At 36.9% G+C, this 24,178-nt stretch overlaps 2 protein-coding genes across 3 annotated transcripts; one reads left to right on the top strand and one right to left on the bottom strand.

Moving 5' to 3' along the window:
• The first annotated feature begins 2,152 nt into the window (after positions 1-2,152).
• On the top strand, positions 2,153-19,558 carry LOC137020486 (hyaluronan-binding protein 2-like). Its single transcript, XM_067386109.1, has 14 exons — positions 2,153-2,280; positions 8,781-8,910; positions 8,992-9,078; positions 9,427-9,534; positions 9,622-9,738; positions 9,922-10,032; positions 12,091-12,262; positions 12,552-12,646; positions 12,894-13,007; positions 14,368-14,659; positions 15,485-15,627; positions 18,079-18,213; positions 18,302-18,447; positions 18,615-19,558. The coding sequence occupies exons 1-14, from the start codon at positions 2,221-2,223 to the stop codon at positions 18,777-18,779; spliced, it is 1,875 nt and encodes a 624-aa protein (XP_067242210.1). The 5' UTR covers positions 2,153-2,220; the 3' UTR covers positions 18,780-19,558.
• Positions 19,559-19,712: 154 nt separating this feature from the next.
• LOC137020487 (E3 ubiquitin-protein ligase TRIM39) lies at positions 19,713-23,079 on the bottom strand. 2 transcript variants are annotated; one of them, XM_067386111.1, is made up of 6 exons: positions 22,913-23,079; positions 22,733-22,827; positions 22,265-22,489; positions 21,593-21,612; positions 20,755-20,897; positions 19,713-20,577 (listed from the first exon to the last, which is right to left on the bottom strand). In XM_067386111.1, exons 2-6 carry the CDS (start codon positions 22,823-22,825, stop codon positions 20,027-20,029), a joined length of 1,032 nt encoding a protein of 343 aa, XP_067242212.1. In that variant the 5' UTR covers positions 22,826-22,827; positions 22,913-23,079; the 3' UTR covers positions 19,713-20,026. The 2 variants fall into 2 exon arrangements, with proteins under 2 accessions (XP_067242212.1, XP_067242211.1); XM_067386110.1 differs by having other exon boundaries at positions 22,918-23,079.
• Between the last annotated feature and the right edge of the window lie 1,099 nt (positions 23,080-24,178).

Below are 24,178 nucleotides of genomic sequence, written 5' to 3'. Positions count from 1 at the left end.
CAGGTGTATAAAATCAAGCACCTAGGCATGCAGACTGCTTCTACAAACATTTGTGAAAGAATGGGTCGATCTCAGGAGTTCAGTGAATTCAAGCGTGATACCATGATAGGCTGCCACCTGTGCAATAAGTCCATTCGTAAAATTTCCTCACTAGTAAATATTACACGGTCAACTGTTAGTGGTATCATAACAAAGTGGAAGCAATTGGGAACAACAGCAACTCAGCCACAAAGTGGTAGGCCACATAAAATCACAAAGCAGGGTCAGCGCATGCTGAGGCACACAGTGCGCAGAAGTCGCCCACTTTCTGCAGAGTCAATAGCTACAGACCTCCAAACTTTGTGTGGCCTTCAGATTAGCTCAAGAACAATGTGAAGGAGGAACTTGACTGGCCTGCACAGAGTCCTGACCTCAACTCGATAGAACACCTTTGGGATGAATTAGAGCGGAGACTGCGAGCCATGCCTTCTCGTCCAACATCAGTGCCTGACCTCACAAATGCGCTTCTAGAAGAATGGTCAAAAATTCCCATAAACACACTCCTAAACTTGTGGAAAGCCTTCCCAGAAGAGTTGAAGCTGTTATAGCTGCAAAGGGTGGACCATCACCATATTAATCCCCACAGATTAAGAATGGGATGTCATTAAAGTTCATGTGCATGTAAAGGCAGGCGCCCCAAAACCTTTGGCAATATGTCCAGACCTGCCTTTGTTCAAAGCCAAACTTAAAACCTACTTATTTAAAATGGCTTTTAACACTTAGTGGCCCTGTGACACTTTATTTTAATGTTGTAATGTGCTCTGTTGACCTATTTGTATTATTACTTGTTATTTTTCTTATTACTTTATTTATCTTGTTTTTATTATCTTGTTATTATTTATTTTGTTTTTAATGTTGTACAGCACTTTGGTCAGCTTTGGCTGTTAGAAGGTGCTATAGAAATAAAGTTTGATTGATTGATTGATTGAATATAGTGTAGGACTAGAATTAAAATAGAGTTACTCTTAATGAGTAGAATAAGGCCTTTTGAGATGCATATTGAAGGCCTGCAACTTTTTCGGGTAGAACAGAAAATTGTTTACTTGATTTTGCTAGTCAAACAAGAGGCCAGAGTCCTGCCACAGTAATGGTGCATTGCGTTACATGGGAAATTCCTAAGCCCATGGGAACTTTTAACTGTAGTGAAACAGTAATAATATGTTGTTTATTATCATTTCTGTTTGTTTGTCTCAATAAACTCAGTGGTCCACACAGTACTATCCAACCTCTTTGGACATGATACTTCACAATTATCTGTGCAAAATACCCCTTTTTATGTCTTTGTTTTCCGAATGAGCAAGCACAAGAAAGTTTTGCCTGGACGCATCCATCTTCAACTTGGTTGTGACACCATTCCCAGCTCCAACATCCCTCTTCCAGTTTTGACGCCAGGTAAATGGGACACAGCATGGTAATTAGCCCCTGTTGTAATAACACCATCTGTTTTCATTGAGGACTATTCAAAATAATAGACAAAATTGGCAACTTTAAAAAAAAACAAAAAAAACGTATGATTCACAATTGTTTCCTTATATGGAATTAGCATAGTTTTTCTCAACTCTTGGGAGTACACAAAAATACATATGGCCTCAGAGCTCAAACAGATGTGGACTAAAAACTTTAAAAAAAAAAAAAAAAAAAAAAAAAAAAAATTTATTGCTCATTGGGGCCTTTTATATATTTATATTATATGTTTTGCCTTTTACCTTTGTATTTATACTGATATCTTTCCTCTTCTGCAAGCATGACCTCTCACAACCCACACTTCGGACAAAGTCTGCAATGAAACAAACAGTATCCTGCTTTGTCAATATGATCTGTGAACTGTCAACCTATCCATTAATCCAGAAACATTCTCTGACTGCAGGACTTTTTGTTGATACATGTTGATATTTATTGAATTATTCAAAATTCCTTCATTTTAACATATTTTCAAACATTAAAAAAGTAGCCTGTAGATACAGTAGAATTGTAGCAGATTTTACTTGCTGTACTCAAGCTGAATATAAATGTTTTGAAATACAAAAATGTGTTTTGACTTTTGTCAATTGCACAGATCCTCACATGTACTTGATACACACACACACACCCACCCACGCACTCACAGGACACTGACCTTATACACTGTAAGACTCAGAGTAGGTTTGCAGTGTGTCACTCCCCAAGAGACCAACGGCCAGCATGAATCTCAAGCTGTGGCTGCTTCTCCTCTTTCTCTGTGCGGTCATTATCCCTGCACAGGTGTGTATGAACAGTTATATACTGATATATCATAATTCATTACCTTACAATACTTACTATGCTGTGAACATAAGACTTTTGTTAATCTGAACCTGTTAACAGTCATCCCCTTTTTAAGCATAGATCTAAACTTAAATGACTGTTATTCGTGAATGCTTTGGAATACAGACCAAAGGTTAGTCTCTTTTTAAAGAAGACTTTTTTATTGCAGAAGAGAAAGCAGCTTCAAAACAATGAAAGTGTAAAAGAAGTTGTAGAAGTTTAAGTTTACTGTAAAGCAAATGTACTTAACTCATCCTTTTAATTTATACAAAATATACATTTTACAAATTAATGTAGACTTAATTTTTGCTTAAAAGTTAAAGCCATAATGTCTTACCAAGTTTTGTTCCAAATTTGAAGCTGATATTACAAAAATTAAGATGACGGCCGTTGAATTATTAGAAAATAATGCACACTTAATAAAGTTATTAACTCAGTTATGAGAGAGAGAGAGAGAGAGCATATGTGAATTAGCCTAAGTTACCTGAGTCTGTGCGTCTGTCAACAGTGCGAAAATGTAAGTTTATTTACTTCAATAAGCACATTTATTACATCACTGGTGAGTAATGTCATGTAGGTTTTAAGTTGCTAAACTATTTTACTGATTAATTCGTAAGAGCAGCGCGGACAACACGTTTTTGTGCGAGTGTGTGTGCGTTTAAGTGAGAGAGAGCGGGAGAAAAAGATTATTATGTGTTTCTTTCAGGGGCGTTAATTGGGTAACGTTATGGCTGCCTGGTCAAGTCAATGCAATTTATATAATTTTATTCATTACATGCAGGATTAATGGAGTTAGCCTATATTGCTATGTGTAATAAATATTTTGTATTGTTAAATAAAACAGAAAAGTAAATTAAAGCGACCTGGTTGTTATATTCGTGTCATGTAAAATCAATATGCACGTGACGTCACCGTCGGCCGTTACAGCTGCGGTCACGCCGGCTAAGTGGCAAAAGAAGACTGAGTGGCAGCATTGGTTTTCAGCGTGAATGTCCAAAACGGAAAGAGCTTTGCTACAAATAGCTTTGACACAAAACCTGAAGTATATATTTAAAGATTGCAGAAAGCTACAGAAAAAAAGAAGCAAATTGATCGCTGAAATTCACAGAAACAGCTGGACTCCAGGCAGAGAAACATGGATTTGCAGTTATCATTTTGTGTCAAATTGTTGGATTTTGAGGTAAAATCATACCGTATATATTTTATTGTTATATATTATGTTGACAACTCATCAATGAAATATTTTCCATCTTATATTCTGCATAATTGGATGTTTTTAAATAAACAACACTGACAAAAACTATAGCTACTATAAAACTATATATGTTTTAGGACTGGACAATATGACGATATAACATTGATATAAGTGATTACGCGGATTTAAACCTACCTATATTGTAGTTATATAAAATATTCACAGGCAGATTTGCTTTATGTATTTCCCCGGCGTCAAAATCAGGCACAATAAATGTCAGGAAACACGACTCCTGGCTGCATGTCAATATCCGTGTATTAGGTTTATTTGACAAGTTGTAAGGAACACTTTCAATTCCAACCTTTAGTGTAATTCGTTAGTTTTACTCGCGTTTTTGCCGTTTCCCCTAATAAATCCAATCATGCAGCAGGTTCTTTTGCCACTCAGTCCAGCGGAGAGAGCGCGTTTTCGGCGGGAAAGTGATGTAGATGCATTGAGTATTGTAGCCAATCACAGGGATTTCTGTTGAAAATAATGACCAATCAGAGGTGATTGGTCATTGGTCATAAATGGAGCGGCACTTAATATACAGAGCCGTAGTTTGCGGACAAGCTACGCAATATCGCGTTCATAATCGCAGATGAATTGCCTTCGATTATGAACACGATATTGCGTAGCTTGTCCGCGAACTACGTGCCGCTCCATTTGAAAGCAGGTGATGGACATTTACCGCTAATCACAGAACCGGCTTTACTGATGAGACACGCATGACAATCTCATGCGATTAATCGTGCAGCCCTAGATTATGGCTGCGTCCGAAAACTGAAAAATGCTGCCTTCCGAGGACACATTTCAAGGTAAGAAGGCATCAAGGCACGTCCGAATCCAATTAGCTTCACTTCCACTCTCATGAGATACCTTCCTCAGATCGATTTTTGAAGGAAGCATAGATGTATCCTTAGCTGCCTTTGATATCCCACAATCCTGTGCTTTCCATTCTGTGACAGTTGAGCTAGAAAAATAAAGATGGCGTCCGAAGGTTGCGTTTGCTGCTCAGTTTGTGTATAAATGTATGATTTTGATCAACATATTTCAATTTTGATATCATTTCTATCGAGAAATTACTACTGTAGTAATTAAATATTTGTTTAGTTCTCACCAAAGCTCGCGCTATATTGCTGTAGATCATTAAACTGTCACACTGCCTCAGAAGTCTGTCCGAAATCAATTTCGTGAGGTACCTTCATGCACAAACGCTGCCATACAAGTCATTCTCTTATAAGATAGCGAGGCAGCAAGACAGTTACCTAGGTTTTCGGACGCAGCCTATGTACTTTCCTTGCGAGTGCCGTCAAATTTAATCCTAATCTCTGGTGCAGTGCAAATGCCGCGAGAGCCCGCCCACGCTATGTTCTGATTGGCTGTGGTTTTTGATTGATTGACTTTTAGTTTTACAAATGAGGACAATCTTTGTGGGATGAACAAAAATATTTTTTGGTAATCATATTAAAAATAACACTTAAATTGGATAATATTCAGACTTTTGAGCCTGGAAGTGCTGGAAAAAGTTGTGTGAAGAAAGTGGGACTGTGAAGTCGAGGGAGTAAAGGTCTATCGAAATTCCTGTAGTTACAAGATTCTAGCTTGTAAAAAGCGTTCACGTCGTCGTAGAGATTGTAATTACAGCTTGTAAGCTGAAAGCTTGTAAGTTTTCTGAAAGCTCCCACATGTACCACGTGGTCGCTGTACCACCTGACCGCTGTAGATTCATTTAGGCATTGATAGTGGTGCCATGGAAACGCTTAATTCCCAGTCAAAGGACGTGAACAGCTCCGAATATAACGTCACGTGTTGTCATTTCAAGATACCGGTAAATACGAGGTGACATGAACGCAGCTTATGATTGGATGACGTCATCAGGGTATGCCATGAAATGAAGCCGCTGATTTCTTTCAGGACATAATCAAACGTATGGAAATAATTTGTCAATTTATCCTATAATTATTTGCTTGGTCAGTGTCGTTGTGGGTTTTGTTTCTTTTGCTGTTCTAGCCAGGCTGTAAAGACCTTTTGAAATAACTTAAAGGTGCTCTATTTTTGACTGTACTTAAACATAAAAATACCATAATATGTTTGCAGATATTTATTAAACATGCTCAGTTGACATATTCGTTTCTCTGAAAACCATTGCTAAAAGTTATTTTACTTTGAAATGTGCGTTCCGTGTCAGAATGTCAGTTTTTATTTTGGTCTGTGCAAGACCGCACGTTGCCAATTTACCCAATAGTATTTCGCCACCCCAAATTGCCAGTTGGCGGAAAACACAGCGAATTGCAACCATGAAAGCCAGCGAACAAAATGGGTCAGAGATCGCAGATTCTACCTAACCTCAGCATCTATCTAAAAATCTCTATGAACGGGAACATGTTAAAATGCGAAATCAACTTATCATAAATCAATAAATCAACTAATTATCTTACAGTGTGTAAAGGTGATGATACACGGGGCAACTTTTTGAGCAATATTGCTGGGCAATGTTGCCATCAACGGGCAACCTGATGAGACACAGGGCAACTAATTAGGGCAACAGACCGTTGGCAGCAACTAATCAGAAAGGAGCAAATCTATTGCCATCCCAATAAATACCTTATTATAGGCACTTTATTTCAACTTTTCAAATATTTTCTTCATTTTTATTAAAAATAAATGCCTTTCCGATCTGATTTCTTATAGAAAAAGGGAGAAGAGCGAGTTCAGCAAAAGGCGGATTCGAACCCCCGTCGATCGCATCAAAAGCTACATTCATGTGCCAAACGCCCTACAACCTACACTACTACAGACATTAAATTAACTCCGTCTTTTTAGTATTTAACTGAAAACATTCAGTGGCTTAATTACAGCTTACATGCATTACTTTGGACAGTTGTTGGTATTTTAAGCAATATATTAGGTAAATTCCCTGTTTTGGGTTGACGCATGAAAACTTAAAGATATAAGTTCACACTCTTTTTCTCCGCTCCACTGCCGCTGAGAGGCCGCCATCTTGTTTGAATTTTTTCTGAAATCTCTGAACCGGTCACGTGATTGGCTGCTAACATTTTGATTGGAGGATCTCAAAAAATTGCCCACAACCGATCTAATGTATCCAGATATAAATTTGTTGCTCATTCTCAATGGGAAAGTGCCCAAGCAACGTTGCTCGGCAACACTGCCCGACAACATTGCTCAAAAAGTTGCCCCGTGTATCATCACCTTAAGGCCCAATCCCAATTCTATTTTATACCCCTTCCCCTTCCCCTTACGCCTACCCCTTCCCCTTGAAACAGAGTGTCAAGGGGTAGGGCTGAAAATCTTCCCCTAAGAAATGGGACACCACTACTTATGTCGCTAGCTCCTACGTCATAGATGCGCCGATGTTTATCACACACTTCTAAAGGCCAATTCAAACCGCACTGACAACACTCGTCTGTTGGAGTTTGTTGGATCGGTGTGATACCCCTGTTGGCGTCTGTTGGCGTTGGTCGGAGTCAGTTTTCACTTGTCTTCAGTTCTTCGCATAAGACAAAGGAGACGAGCCTGTGTGTTTCCTCAGGAGTCCCTGGTTGATACAGAACATACAATACTGATGAATAAGCACGCAAACTGAATGCACTTTTTGTTTATATCATGTAACGTACACATATTTATGGCCGTAACCACAACAAAACAATACATTAATCAGGCATGCGGCAAAAAGACAAGTTAGCTGCCACCGGATTTGAATTTATGTTGTCAAATTAATGCGGGTTTCAATAAAATATAAAAAAAATATGTTGTGGAACTATCATAAAGTAAAAAACATTAGCTAACTTTTTTCATAGCGATTTTAACAAATCTTTTTTCGAAGAACATAACCGTATATGAACACAAGATTAAAGGCAACATAAAACAAGTGATTATTTATTACTAAAATACTGTTTACCATAAAAAAAATACTTACATTTATGGGTCTCTCTGCTCGCTCGGCCATTTTGGAAATTTATCATACCCCTTCGTCTGAAGTGTGGTCCCGAAAAATCTTCGTTTGAAGGGCTATCTGGCCCTTCCCCCTACCCCTTCCCCTCCAACCAAATGAGAATTGGGACACCCCTACCCCTTCACGTGAACGCGCGAAACAAAGGGGAAGGGGAAAGGGGAAGGGGTAGAATTGGGATTGGGCCTAAGTCTCCTAGCCTTCCAGTATCAATTGAGATCCCTCCTGTTGCATGTCTTCAAACTGGCAACCCGCAAGACCGTCGAGCCTGAGGAGGAGGGGGCGGGGCAAACAATATTTTGAATTTGGACTGCGGTACCCATTTCAGTACCCCTGTCATTCTTACATAGAGCACCTTTAAATCATTTGGCAAAGTGATATGGAACTGTAATGCGGTCAAGATCTGCCTAGAACTACTTTAGGCCAGAACACACCAAGCCGACGCCAACGAACTAGTGGAGACGAAAGCAGACTTCGGGGTTGGCTTACGTCGGCAGCGTCTGTGTCCAAAGTTGCCCTGACACACAAACCGACGCTAAACAGCCGACGGCCAAGCAGCACATCAGTTCTGTGCCTGCGTGAGATTAAATGCCTTTCAGAAACAGCAGGTGGCAGTAGCTGAGCAGCCAATCAGAATGAACAGATGGCCCGACGGACCGACGAGCTCTAACGCCGATTAAACATTTCGAATCGGCCGAAAAAAGGCCGACGAGGATCAACTTCAGCCGACGGTGCGGAACACACTGAGATAACTTAGTCGGCCGACGAAAAAAAACTGCCTGATGGCCGACCGTCTGCTTGATGTGGGTGTGTTCCGGCCTTTAGATGTGCGTTTCACTGAAAATAATTGCGCACCTTTGAACGTTCGTCAACCAATCAGATTCAAGCATTCAACAGCTCCGTTTTTAAATCACTCGAATGATACCTAATTTATGATGATTACTAAAATATGTAATGGGGGAAAGGGGCAATATAAAAAGTGTGCCAAGTGTGTCCTGCTACTGGAACACTGTCAGGTAACAAGCTAAAATACATTATATTACAGTTTTTCATCTGAATGAAAATTAAGTGATGATATATTATGTTTTGTTTTGTACTCGGTCAAATGATGGTCAAAAGCAAATCTTTGCCTATATAGTAACCACGTTTTAATTTATATTCTGTAATATTTGAATATCAGATATGAATCACGTTTAGGTGATCTTATAAAAAATAATGCATTTTCTGAGCAAGTTTCTCACCTCTCAACAGTTGAAGAAAGAGAAACATGACAAACATGATAAGCATGATAAGCATGTTGGACGTGATAGACATGGGCACCATGAGAAACAAGGGGGTCCTGGTAAACATCATGAAAAGAGAGGCAAAGGAAGATTGCAGGGTAAGAAGTCAGCTTTTGGGTTGAAATATAATACATATGCATACACATCTTTGCAAATGTTCTATTTGTAACTTATATCAGACCTGAAGGCTGAGTTTGACACCTCAGACGACACTGATGATGATGACGATGCCAACGATTGGCTGTTTGAGCTTCAAGGCCTCAGAGGTATGATTCATTCAACAGATTTCTTCCTTGTATTGTTTATGCTACCATTCAAAAGTTATTCAGTAAGATTTTTTCTTCTTTTTTTTTTTTTTTTTTGGAAGAAATTAATATAATTCATCATATCATTAGATTGATCAAAAGTGACAGTAAAGACATTTCTAATGTCACAAAGATGTCTATTTCAAATAAATGCTGTTATTTTAAACTTTCTATTTATCAAAGAATCCTGAAAATAAGAGTTTATATTTTGGTTCACATACAAACCAAAATATAATGTTATAAATGTTATATCAAACTGAAATCACCTAAACTATGATCAAATATATGTTTCCCCCTTTGGTAATTCAGGAAAATGCAGCCCAAATCCATGCCTGAATGGCGGGGTGTGTGAGGAAAAAAGGGATAAATTCAAATGCAAATGCCCCAGGCAGTTTGTAGGTAGAAGGTGCGAGAGAGGTACTGTATGAGATCACTTCACACCACATGCACATTCATATATAGATCTTTGAACTTATTATGAGAAGTATTTGATGTTTGTTTTAGGGAAAAGGGTTTGTAAAAGAGGAACCTGTGGGACAGGACTGTGTCTTCTCACCTCAGCTCCTCCCTACTATAAGTGCAAGTGTATTCCACCATTTGCACCACCAAACTGCAAATCACGTAAGACTTAGGGCATTGAGCTCATGCTGCACTGATCCAGAGTTACTCAATAAACAGACCATAGCATTTCAGGTTTGGTTCTAGAATGCTCAGACAAAAAAGTAAAACCGGTCTACAACTAATCATATTTCTTAGAAATTTGGGTTGTATACTTGTCGATTTATGATTTGTCTTTTTGTTTAGCCATTCCATGTGCACCAAACCCTTGTCAGAACAATGGCAGATGTGTTTCAGAAGAGGGTGATTTTGAATGCATCTGCCCGGAGGGGTTCAATGGACATTACTGTCAAGTCGGTGAGTATATATTCTGCCATAATTACAGAGAGTCTAAAATATTTATCTACACTATATACATATACACTGCCCTCCAAAAGTTTGGAAACACCCCTGACAATGTGTGTTTCAGACAATATCAGCATAAATCCTTATCATTTTTTGGTGCAAATACTTTAAAGTAACTTGAAATTATCATTGAAGACTTTTCATTTTGATTACATAATAATGGCAACATATACATGTCAAAGTCAGATATGCCCCTTTGCCAGCTGTGATGCCTGGTTACTGGTTTAAACTTGGCCCAGGTTTGTAAAAGATTTTTGGGTTAGCACACCTTAATAGTTCAACAATTGATTGCAATTGATTAAGTTTAGAATACAATGAACCAATCAGAACCCAATTTAGGTCAGATAGCTGCTAATGGTGGATATTATGATGAATCGAAAATGTATTCTATGTATAAACTGTTTATGTTATAAAATATGTTTTCGTAGTTTGTGTTACCCTTATCAGTGCAAAATTATCACAAATTAAAAAGGATTCATGCCAATATTGTCCAAAACCCCACTTTTCTAGGGTGTTTCCAAACTTATGGAGTGCAGTGTACATATATACATACACACACACACACACACACACACACACACATGTTTGTTTTTGTGAATTGTGGGGACTTTCCATAGACTTCAATGCATTTTACACTGAACAAACTGTACATTCTATCCCCCTACCCTGCCCCTACCCCTAAACCTAACCCTCACAGGAAACTGTGCAAACTTTTACTTTTTCACAAAAACTCATTCTATATGATTTATAAACCCATTTACATTGTGGGGACCGCTGGCTGGTCCCCACGATGTAGGTGAACTCAGGTTTATATTACATCATGGGGACATTTGGTCCCCACAATGTAATATAAACAAAAGCACACACACACACACACACACACACACACACACACACACACACACACACACACACACACACACACACACACACACACACACACACACTTTTAAATAATATATATATATTGTTTATTATTCTCATTATACACATCCCTATAAATCTCTTATATTGGTCAATGACAAAAAAAAAGATCTTTAATGAATAAATTGCACATTTAAAAATGTGCCGATTTCTTAGAAAAGCAATTTTTGTAAACATGTTAGTTTCATGAGTTAGTTTCTACACACACTGAAAAAAAAAAGATTTACTGACCTAAAATATGTCAAAAGGTGTTATCGTCTTGTTAAAATAACACATTATTTGACACCTTAGATAAATATGAGTTTGCACAATTATTATTGTAAAATGAAAGTTTTCAAACATGTTTTTTCTTCTTTTTTTAAACTTTATTTTTATAGAGGACATAGACAATCAAAGACAGACAAACAGTGAAAACAGTCAACATAGCTTCATGTAATATACTCATTTCCATAGCCATACTTTTATGCTGTTCTAAAGTAATATTTACATACAGTATGTTTACATATATACATTACTATTACACATATTTAAACATGTTTTTCAAGGTAAAAAAAAAAACCATGAATGCCAGTTTACTACAGTTTATACCATGTGAGACATGAATCTGACTTACTTTGGCACATTGATATGAGGATCTAGAAGGGTCTTTTCTGTGATATAATTCCCTGTTTTATAGTTTATTGTAACATTACAACAACATGAACACACAATCATATAGGGCTGCACGATATATCGCATGAGATTGTCACGCGCATTTCGTCAGTAAAGCCGGTTCCCTGATTACCGCTAAATCGCCATCACCTGCTTTCAAATGGAGTGGCATTTAATAGACAGAGCCGTAGATCACTGAAAAGCCACACAATATTGCGTTCATATCGCAGATGAATCGCCTTCGATAATGAACGCGATATTGCATAGCTTGTCAGTGAACTACGGCTGTGTCTATTAAATGCCGCTCCATTTGAAAGCAGGTGATGGTGATTTAGCGGTAATCAGGGAACCGGCTTTACTGACGAAATGCGCGTGACAATCTCATGCGATATATTGTGCAGCCCTACAATCATAGTGTGCTGTGACTATCCTCAGACCCAAATGACTGCTATGAGGGGGATGGACAGTCATACAGAGGAAAGGTGTCAGAAACTGAAGAAGGGGACGAATGTCTCGACTGGAACTCTGAGTTTGTTCTGGATAAAGGATCTTTTCCTTCAACTGCATTTGCATCTAGTGAAGGCCTGGGACCACACAACTTCTGCAGGTTAAAAACACGTGCAGACTAAAAGCCTGAGACTTACACATTTAATTAGTGACCTAGCAATTTTTTTTTTTTTTTTTTTTAACTTTTTTTCGAAATCCTAAAACTTTGTTTATTTACAGGTTTAAATTAATTTTTGACAACTTTTTATTTTCAATGTGCTCTTGGACTTTTTGATTCCACTTTATGTGCACATGTCAAAAACCTACTGTACACATCTGGGCTTGATCAGCAGTGGACTTGTAATCATAGTAACTCTCAAATGCAAATCCTACATCCCTCTGTATCATAGAAACCCTGATGGAGATAAGAAGCCATGGTGCTTTATAAAGAAGAACAGGAGACTTCGATGGGATTATTGTGATGTCAGAAAATGTCCCTCACCTGGTAAGACTGATAATAAAGTCACATTGTGGTTTATAATCTGATGTTTTCCCATCAAGAGCTCAAACTCAACAAGACTAACATACAGCACTTCTATGGCCTTCAGTCACTTGAATGAATAAAGCAATATCTTTGAACCCTCTCTGACCAAGCAGTTGTATTAGTTACATGACATAACATTGCTAAATCTGCATCAAATTTTATTGCCACAAATTCAGCTATTCCTTTTATGTTGTAATTTTTTCCATAGCAACAACTACCAAAGAAATGGTGACCACCACCACTAAAGCTCACCCCACCACAGCTGCATTTACAGATAGACCAAGAGTAACTACTCTCCAACCAACTATACCAGTTGAGACAGGTAAGACTTCTTCACCGTTACCCCTGTGCCATGTCTAGTAAGAATGAATGATATTAATGATATAAATTGTCTTTAACAACATACAAAAGAACAATCTGCCTTTTAAATCATTATGATCATTGTTGGCTTTACAAAGTAAAATACTGGTCTACTAGCTATTTAAGCTTATTGTGATGATATTATTATTATTATTATTATTATTAGTATTAAGCTTAACTAGCTAGTAGATCAGTATTATACTTGTAAAATGTAAAGCCAACAATGATCATAATGATTGCGTATTAATGCAAGTTACTCAGTATTAACATATTGTTTACTTAAAGGTGCCCTAGAATCAAAAAATGGATTTATATTGGCATAGTTAAATAACAAGAGTTCAGTACATGGAAAAGACATACAGTGAGTCTCAAACCCCATTGCTTCCTCCTTCATATATAAATCTCATTTGTTTAAAAGACTTCTGGAAAACACGCGGATCTCAACATAACACCGACTGTTACGTAACAGTCGGGATCATTAATATGTATGACCCCAATATTTGCATATATGCCAGCCCATGTTCAAGGCATTAGACAAGGAAAGGCAGTATTAAAGTCTGGATCTGTGCACAGACAAGGTAAGCAAGAACAACAGCGAAAAATGGCAGATGGAGCAATAATAACTGACATGATCCATGATAGTATGATATTTTTAGTGATATTTGTAAATTGTCTTTCTAAATGTTTCATTAGCATGTTGCTAATGTACTGTTAAATGTGGTTAAAGTTACCATAGTTTCTTACTGTATTCACGGAGACAAGAGCCGTCACTATTTTCATTTTTAAACACTTACAGTCTGTATAATGCATAAACACAACTTCATTCTTTATAAATCTCTCCAACAGTGTAGAATTAGCCGTTAGCCACAGAGCACAGCCTCAAACTCATACAGAATCAAACGTAAACATCAAAATAAATACTTTACTCACATAATTCGAAGCATGCATACAACGTGCATGACGAACATCTTGTAAAGATCCATTTGAGGGTTATATTAGCTGTGTGAACTTTGTAAATGCACTGTAATATAGTCGAGAGCTCCTGTGGCAGGGAGCATGCCATTTAAAGGGGCGGCGCTGCCAAAATCAGTGTATAGTTAATGATGCCCCAAAATAGGCAGTTAAAAAATTAATAAAAAAAAATCTATGGGGTATTTTGAGCTGAAACTTCAGACACATTCAGGAGACTCCTTAGACTTATATTACATCTTGTGAAAAAGCATTCTTGGGCACCTTTTAACTGTTTTATAATAGTAACTTCATGCTCTGAATTGATACAAATCCTCAGATTTTGCACTTTTTCCAAAAATGTCTCCTACCAGATGCCAGCACAACCCCAGAGAGCACCAGTTCAGCCCGAATAATCACTACTGCTCCGCCACCAACCATACCAACTACAAATATTACTTTTACAAGGAGCTTTCTTACCTGTGGTAAACCTGAGCCAAAAAAACAACTAAATCGGATTTATGGAGGTCTTAAAGCTATTCCTGGAGCCCATCCATGGCAAGTATCAGTGCAGATCAAACCTAAAGGATCTGTCCAAGGCTACAGACACATCTGTGGAGGCACCCTTATCAAGCCTTGTTGGGTGCTGACTGCAGCCCACTGCATGTAAGTATGGCCTTTAGTACAATATTAAAGTAAATATTTCACCCAATGACCACAGAAAAATGGTGACGCAAGACAAATTAAAGTATCAAACAGAGATAGGATACTATAGCCTAATGGTTAGATCTGAACTGTTTTGTATTTTGCAAGCAATCTCTTTTGTGCACCTGACAAAATTGCTTTAAAGGTGCCATCGAACGTTTTTTTACAAGATGTAATATAAGTCTAAGGTGTCCCCCTGAATGTGTCTGTGAAGTTTCAGCTCAAAATACTCATAGATTTTTTTGTTTATTAATTTTTTTTAACTACCTGTTTTGGGGCCCATTAACTATGCACCGATTCATGCTGCGGCCCCTTTTAAATCGCACACTCCCTGCCCCCTCTGAGCTGTCGACTATAATACAGTGCATTTACAAAGTTCACACAGCTAATATTACTAATTTCAAACAAGGTAATATGTGTGCTGTCTGGTTTGCTTTTTTTGGCGGTATGTGTGCTTTTCTTCAAATCACATATTGGGTGAGTGTGAGTGACAGGATTGTGTAAATGTAACATCGTGTTATTTTTGCCCCATCCTTGCTTTTCAATCCATGAGAACTATAAACTGATTTAGTTCATATTATACTGCATTTAATTAACAGTTAGCATTATAAATTATCATCTGTCATCCTAAAACAATGAATGAATGAGCTCTCAATATTAAATTTTACTTCTAATGTGGAGAAACTTGAAGTCTGAAATGTAATTTATCTGCATTATTTCATGCTTCTTTTTTTGTTGTTATTTTGAACCATAGCTTAGTTTTATTTCCTTTTGTTGTGTGTACAGTGATAAAAAGCATGATTACAGTGTTGTATTGGGAGGATTAAATCTAGTTCAAAAGGAACCAACAGACCAGACTGTGCTGGTGGAGAACACTATCGTCCATGAGAAGTACAAGGAAACTCCTGACGTTGTCTACAATGATATTGGTGTGTATTGTAGACATTTATTTGCACATATAAACAGGGTTTTATTTATTTTTTTATTATTATACCTTTATTTAACCAGGGAAGAAAATCACATTGAGATAGATATCTCATTTACAAGTGAGCCCTGGCCAAGGTAGCAGCACACAATAAACAAAATAAAAATAAAATGAGATACATAAAACAATAATCACAACACACACATTTCCAACAATAAAACAAGATTAAGAACAAGTGCAGACAGTTTGGACTGTTCGATTAAGATATAGCTTAAACTCATTAATTGAAATAAATACACTAACCCTGCGTCTCAATCAGCTCCCTAGCTCCCTAGGTCGTGAATCAGTATATAATGAAAGTGAATGTGGCTGATACCCTGATCAGTGCCCTGACCACTGAACTAGGGAACTGATTGAGACACACGGTAAGTTTCAGTGATCTTTGAATCTCATTCCAAGCAGTTGATGCACTATGAATAAAAGCAGTTTTTCCAAACTCTGTCTTCATTAAGGGAACGTTTAAAAGAATACATCTACTTGAACGCAGATTACGAATGCTGTTGATTTACAAACCCGATTCCAAAAATTACAAATTGTAAATAAAAAAGGAATGCAATAATTTACAAATCTCATAAACTTATATTTTATTTACAATGGAATATAGATAACATATCAAATGTTGAAAGTGAGACATTTTGAAATGGCATGCCAAATATTGGCTCATTTTGGATTTCATGGGAGCTACACATTCCAAAAAAGTTGGGACAGGTAGCAATAAGAGGCCAGAAAAGTTAAATGTACATATAAGGAACACCTGGAGGACCAATTTGAAATTTAAAATCAACTTATTATTCCCTTAAAATTATACATTTTCTCAGTTTAAACATTTGATATGTCATCTATGTTGTATTCTGAATAAAATATTGAAATTTGAAACTTCCACATCATTGCTTTCTGTTTTTATTCACAATTTGTACAGTGTCCCAACTTTTTTGGAATCGGGTTTGTATATGCTTTTTAATATTTCTTTTTTCATGTGCATAAGCAATGCTTCTGTCGCTTGATTCTGCTTCTTCCTTGCCTGTGTTGTGATCTAGAGATTATGTATTCTTTCAGAAAAAAAACGTAATAGTGCCCCCTACCGTATAACAGTGAAAACATGGATTGCCGGAAAATTCAGTCAGTGGCGGGCAAAGAGTTAATAATAGTCAGTGTTACAGATTGTTTTAGATTTGTTGTAATGATTTTGTTTTATTTATTTATTTATTTTGCTTTCTGTTCTTAATCTCATCAGGCTTTTATTTTGAAGTTTGTGATTCCTTTTCTTAATTGTGTCTGAAATCGCCCCCTATGGCTATCACTCTAATATATTGCACTATTTTGAGTGTCAGCCATTGTTTTGTGGTGGCCATCACCATAGTGGAAATTATATAGTGCACTCATTCATACAGAGTGGTGTGGGTATGACATCACTTTGTAGGCCAAAACGTGGAAACAAGTTAGCATTTTAGCATTTCCAGTTCCATCGTCCCAAAGTCATTGGGTTTTTTAATGGGATTTTGGTAAAATGGCTGAAATAAGGTCTGTGGTTAACACAAGCTCAAGACACTTTCACATTTTATTCTACAACATAAAACACATCAGTATTACCCCACTCGCAGTTTTATTTAACTTGTTACGTGTCTTGAAAAAGGCGGTTGCTAACAAGTGGCTAAATGAGAGTTAAATGTCATCATGCCGAACAGGTAAGACAGCCTCGTTATGCTTATAATTGTGCTCTTATAAACTAATCTAACTTAAACTTTCTGGGAAAATGTATTTAGATAACTGAAAGAGCGGTTGGAAGCTTAGTGGTGGTGACGTTAAAGTCGTGGGACCATGGTGTAGTTCGTTTATAGCCTACCTTTAGCTTTTTACTTCTGTTGACTGCATTTGGGCTTCAAAATTTATAAAAGTTGTGTTCATCTGTGAAAATGATCTTGATGGACAAAATGTGTATCATAAACTTTTGTTCATCACATAGCTTGTTTTTTGTGATAATCTAAAAACCAATGGGAAAAAAAAAAACTATTGGGTTTTTGTTGTGGGAACCAGTGTGATGCTAACTGCCGATTGATTGGCCTACAAAGTGATGTAATTTCCACAGCCTTCTTCAGCACATGATACTTAAAGCAGTGCCTGTCTTTATTTAGGCGAGAAAAAAAACAAAAAAAAAAACAAGACATGAGAACTAATAAAGATAAGCTATAAATACACAAGAACTTCAAAATAAAAGCCTGACAAGAATCAGAACTTCAAAACAAAAGTAATTCTTCTCAAAAGTATTGTTGCAATTCTAAGCAATTAATCTGGCTATTTGGTGATAATAATAAAAACAAAATCCACAAACTACTTTGAATGTCTGTAATGTTTTATTTTCTTGTATTTCTAATTTTCATTCTTTCTTGTGATATAGCTCTATTAAAACTGAAAGCTACTAAAGGAGAATGTGCTAAGGAAACTCAGTTTGTGAGGGCTGCCTGCTTGCCCAAAGAACCTTTCCCAGATGGAGCAGAATGCAGCATTTCAGGATGGGGAGCCACAGAGACATGTATATCTCTATATGTCTATTTTGAGTTTTTGTTGAAAGTTGATCAATGAAAGGACTGAATCCATTCTCTTTTCCTTCCTGTCTGTAGCAGAGTATGGCTCCATGCATTTGCTTGATGCACAGGTTTTGCTGATTTCTCAGGAGGCTTGTTCAAACAATAAAGTATATGCAGCTTTGCTGGATGACGGCATGTTTTGCGCAGGCTATCTCAAGGGAGGAGTTGACTCCTGTCAGGTGGGTCATCATTTTTAACTGTATAATATTGTTTATTAATATTGAAAGCTGGTGCTGCTCTAACCAGAATGACATTTTGAAACATATAAGAGGAAAGTAAAATTACTACAAAGTAATTCTGTTGTTGTCAGATGTCAATACTTTATATCTCTCTGTCTTTCTGACAGGGTGACTCAGGTGGGCCTCTCACCTGTGCCAAGGATCAAACACACTATATCTATGGTATAGTGAGCTGGGGAGACAGCTGTGGAGAGAAGAACAAGCCTGGTGTCTATACAAGAGTCATGAAATACTTGGACTGGATCAATGAAAAAATTGCTGTGAGCCAGTAGCATGTCCATGAAAGATTAACCACAACCACAATGGTTTGTTTTTGATGTTGTTGTGTACTCTGATCTATCAGTAGTGCTTTGTACAAATTTTTATTGTAGAATTTGAGATGTTTCTTTTGATTAATTAATAACATCTTGTGTCATCGTGGGGATAAGTACTTTTAAAATACACAATTTCAGACAGCTCCTGTTGAAATATCTTCTAGCTTTTGACCAATTTGATGTGTCCTTCCTAATATTCATTTCTAGTGTCCATATAGCTAGCTAGTAGTAACAGGAAATCCTTCTTGCCTTCACTAGCTAGCTATACATACACTATCCTTAAATTTTTGCAGTCAGTAATGTGTGTGTATATATATATATATATATATATATTATACACTTTTATTCGGAAAGGATGCAGTATGTTGATCAAAAGCAATAAAGACATTTGTTACAAAAGATTTCTATTTCAAATAAATGCTGTTCTTTCTATTCATCAAAGAATGCTGAGAAAATCTATCATAGTTTCCACAAAAAATATTAAGCAGCACAACAGTTTTTAACATTGATAAATATAAGAAATGTTTCTTGAGCACCAAATCAGAATAATGATTTCAGTCATGTGACACTGAAGACTGGAGTAATGGCTGCTGAAAATTCAGCTTTACCTTCACATGAATAAATTACATTTTAAAATATTATAAAATAGAAAATAGTTATTTTAAACTGCAATAATATTTCACATTGTTACTGTTTTTGCTGTGTTTTTTGTCAACTAAATGCAACCTAAACTAAAAGCATAAGAGACTTCTTTCAAAAACATGAAAAAAATCTTGCTGAATTCTGAACTTTTGAATGTGTACTTGTGGCATGCATATCTATTTGGTATAGATACAGTATGTACACCATAATTTTTATCGTACATGTTTTTATTTTTTTTTTAATTTACAAGGGCCACAATACATCAAGTTTTAATCACTTATGCTGCTCATTTCTAAACACTGAATAGGGTGAATTCAGGATGATTGGGACACTTTTTCACAGTCACCCTGAATTCACCCTACTTCTAATTAATGAGGAATGAAATCATGTAAAGACGTAAACATATACATATAATGATTTATAACTGATTGTAGTAGTTATTTTGCACTCCTGGCAAGAAAAACTAAGAAATTTAGGCAAAGTATGTGTGAAATCAAACAAACCGGTTCTAGGGAGGCCTACTTGATCTGCTATACATCATAGGTATGAGTTTTTAAAGCTGGTTAGAATTGACAGATCTTAACTGGTTTTGAGTTTGTTCCCTGAAGATCATGACCTGGACAAAGAGCCAGGTGTAGAGAGTATGTAAATCTCCCAGAACAAAATGAGTACAGCGGTGTCATGCTATCTACCCCTAAAAATGTCACCAGACCTCCAGGAAAGCTGCAGAAGATCCCTATCCGATGAAAGCACGAGGAAATGGGCAAAGGATGAGCGATACCTCCATGCCAGGCAGTGTAGTCTCCATCAAAGTACTCCAGACACCAAGATTCAGAATGCCGGCCTAACCAACAGTCCTCCTTTTGGCCTTTTCTTGGGATGGATGAGTAGGTGAGACCCAGTTCCCAGTAGATTTTTCCACTCACATCTACCTCCCAGTAATGGCGACCAGAGTCCCAACACTGGAGGCTCAAGACGTTAAGGGTGTTGTCAAAGCGGCCCTCATGCTCAGGGACATCCTGCCATACATCTGTGAAAGTGGCACAGTCCCCTTCAGATGAAATGATCAGCTTGGGATGGGCAGTGGAAGGGTCCAAGACCACTCCTGAGGAATCTGCGAAATGAAGACAAATTTAGAGTGATACCGGAGTTAAGGTTTATATCTTTGAAAAAACCTATATGGAACAGTAAAGTACTGTAAGTTGTTTGTCAGTGAGCTAAAAAAGTAGCATTCATTTGGTGTAAGTCATAAAAGATCAATAATTTTATGGTCTATTGCACAATAACTCACAGCTCTTCAGCAGCCTCTTGGCAATGGGGATCTGAGAGCGAATAAACAGTAGTAAATTGTTGGTGAGGTCCAGTAGCTGATCTGATTTTGTCTCATCAAGTTTTATGAGACCTGGGTCTGTTGCTGTTAACAATTCCTGCACCCTGCCAACAGAAGTATGTTCAACATTTATAGCAGCACTTTATATAACACTTGTTCTCTATGAAAAATGCTGAGGGTTATTAAATTAAGGTTAGTATAAGTCCTTTATATGACCTATGGATTGTCCCAAATAACAAGTATCATTTAGTATCATTTTATAGTTAAGTTTCACATTCTGGTTGTCTATACTACCAAGATTTTTAATGTATTTGAAAGAAGTCTCTTATGCTCACCAAGACAAGCAATTATTTGATAAAAAATACAGTAACTACAGTAATATGATTTTAAAATTATGGAAAATAATGAGAGTGAGGCGTAAATTTAAAATGATTAATACAGGGATCATTTATTCCAGATGTCTTTTAGACATGTTCTTAGGTTTTTAGAAACTAAATATTGGCTGGAATCTCATTAGTGTGTTTACACGATGCTTGTATAATCAGCATATGACTAATTTCGGAATAGTATCGGAATATTCCTGTGTGTGTAAATTTATTCAGTAAGCCCATCCAGCTATAGGATGGAAACTTTAATTTAAGAGAACATATTTGTTGAAATGGATGCTGTCAAACATGATCTCTGCAATAATAATTCCTTTGTAGATGAGTCATTTAGATGTCATGGTGTCAGTCAAAGGCTATAGCATGCCTGACATGGTGACAAAACAATCTCTAAGTGCGGTTCTAAATATACATACCTATCCTCATACACTCTGACCTATGAGAAAGAGAGAGAGGCAGAAATACATAGTGAGAATGTATTATGTTGCATGGATGGTAGGTTTCACCATGAAACGTTGGTCATTTGAACTATTTGGCTTTTCAGAATTATACTGTCATACCCAGCTAACAAAAATACATTCTAAGAGTGTTGTAACTTTCCCATTACGTTTCCCAAGTTATTTCTGAATGTTCCCCGAAATGTTCCCTTAAATGTTTTTAAAAAAAAATTTTTTCTTGGTTAAACAAACTTTCAGGGAACATTCCATTTTATAATTTTAAAAACTTTATGGGAATGCTTTGAATGTTCTATGAACGTTCTAAACGAGTAGTAACATTTAAATGCGTCCAACTAAAAAACATTTCAGAAAAAAGCATTCCATTAACGTTGCATAAATACTAGTTTTGTCCTAACATTTTGAGAACGTTATTTGACATTCTAGTAACGTTAGCTGGAAGAATGTTTGTTCATAACTTTGAGAGAACCTTGCCAGAACATTAGCCAAAGTTCTGAGAATGTTCCCTATTAGCTGGGTATGATGACAGCCTATACCATACATGGCAGGTTAAGATGAAACTTAAACTAATGAAAAACAAAAGGAGTCCACAACAATGGATCTGTCCAACCAATTGCTCATAAAAAGGCACACCCAGTCACCAGGCTGTGTGTCATTGTCCTTCGTCCCTTCATTGAGCTTGACCTCAATCTCTCTGAGGAGGAGACAGTTTGTCTCAATGAGGTTGTCTAGTGCTTGAACTGCAGCTGTCTCCTCCATCTCCAGCAGGGACAGCGTGATCCTACAGTCCTCCTCCAGAACTCTCCGCATCTCTTCATACTTCTTCACTATACTCTCTCTCACTGCAGAGGACTTTGACTGAGAAAGATGAGCAAATGTTTTAGACTAGACTCAATTGGTTAATCCATAAAAATGACAAAATAATGTTAATTTAAAACAGTAAACAGTAGTGTAATACATGCCCAAAAATCGTCATACATTTATATAATCATGTTAACAAGAAACTTGTAAATAATAAGCTACAGGTTAAATAATATTGCAATGTTTTTGTTGAATATCAAAACAAACAATGCTTGATTTTATTATATAGTTTTGACTCACTTTAATTTCATTTTGCTTGCCATTCAGTTTCTTCAGTCTACATCTGATCACTTCCCTTTGCCTAATAAGATGATCCTGGATATTTTTTTCCATGTCTTGTTGATAAAAGGAAAACAAAATACATGAAAATTCATGCAAACTTTGACATTTTTAGGATAAAAAAGGTAAAAGAGAACAAACCTTACCCGACACTGAGCTTTCATGTCACCTTGTTGGACTGAGTTGTCAGACTGAGAGACAGTCCTTATGTTGCTTTCACAAATCCTTAGGGGGTAATTTGCAACTCTGTAGATGTTCCAGCAGGCAAGATTTTAAGGAGCTCATGCTTCACTAATAGTGAAAGTAGATCACATGGGTGGGTCACAGTGGTACGATCCTGCCAGAGATAAATGGCATTCACCTTGACTTGTTGCTGTGACGCATCTGTCACTGCAGTGCTGCTTGCCACCTGTGACAGGACACTCACATACCACTTCCTCTCCAGGCCATTTTTAGAGGTGGTATTTAAAGAAGTGGATAGTGAGACATTGTCCCATGTGGATTCATAACAATCAAGCTTTGTAATACAGTCTGTGTATGCTCTCTATTAATGCTACTCGCAGTGAAACTAAGTACAAGTGGATTCTGGGAAATGCAGGAACGAGAAGGTCAGTTAGTAGCACGCAGGAGGGCCTACGATTCAGAATAGTGACAAGAAGTGAACAGAATGAGTTAGGTGTAACACTGAACACAAATCCTGCAAATCTTTAACTTTCAGTTCCAGCTCACAGATGGATCCACCAGATGGCAGCAGAGCATACACATGGCTGAACATCTTGGAAGAATCACATAAATTGCTACTGGTTTGCAAGATTTACAGTTCTGATTATTAAAATCCTAAGGTTGTTGTTGATGACAGTGACGAAGATGATGATGTCATACTGACATCATTCATGATGCATACTGCCATCCCTGCTTACTGCAAGTAACAAAAACAGTTACAGTTCATATTCAGTATGGGCTATACTACAGAATTGGTTCAAAGTCGGAATCGGAAATAAAGGCAAGTTTATTATACAAATTTTTGAAAGTTAAGGATTCATTAATTTGAATATGAAATGAGCCAAACACTATAATAACATCTTAGTTAATAATTCAATATACTTTATTTTTGACAAAACATCCCATGTTTCAGTTGTGACTGCACATTTTCGGTAGTGACAGTAATGTTTTGGTACCACATCACATTACAGAATTTAACTCACATACTAAAACATTAATGATTTGCATAATAAAACACATGATTTGAATAACTGTACAGTTTTGAACAGTTATACACACATAAAAACTACATTTTATGGAATAACACCCCAAAAAGTTTGCTTAATTGCAGAAAAAGGTGTTGGTAGTGACGTTCCTTAAAGTTACACACAGAGTTTCAGACTTTTGAACACATTTAACTTAAAA

Source organism: Chanodichthys erythropterus, chromosome 5 (genome assembly GCF_024489055.1).
Source record: "Chanodichthys erythropterus isolate Z2021 chromosome 5, ASM2448905v1, whole genome shotgun sequence".
Taxonomy (NCBI): Eukaryota; Metazoa; Chordata; class Actinopteri; order Cypriniformes; family Xenocyprididae; genus Chanodichthys; species Chanodichthys erythropterus.
This window is presented reverse-complemented; position numbering and strand designations above follow the sequence as displayed.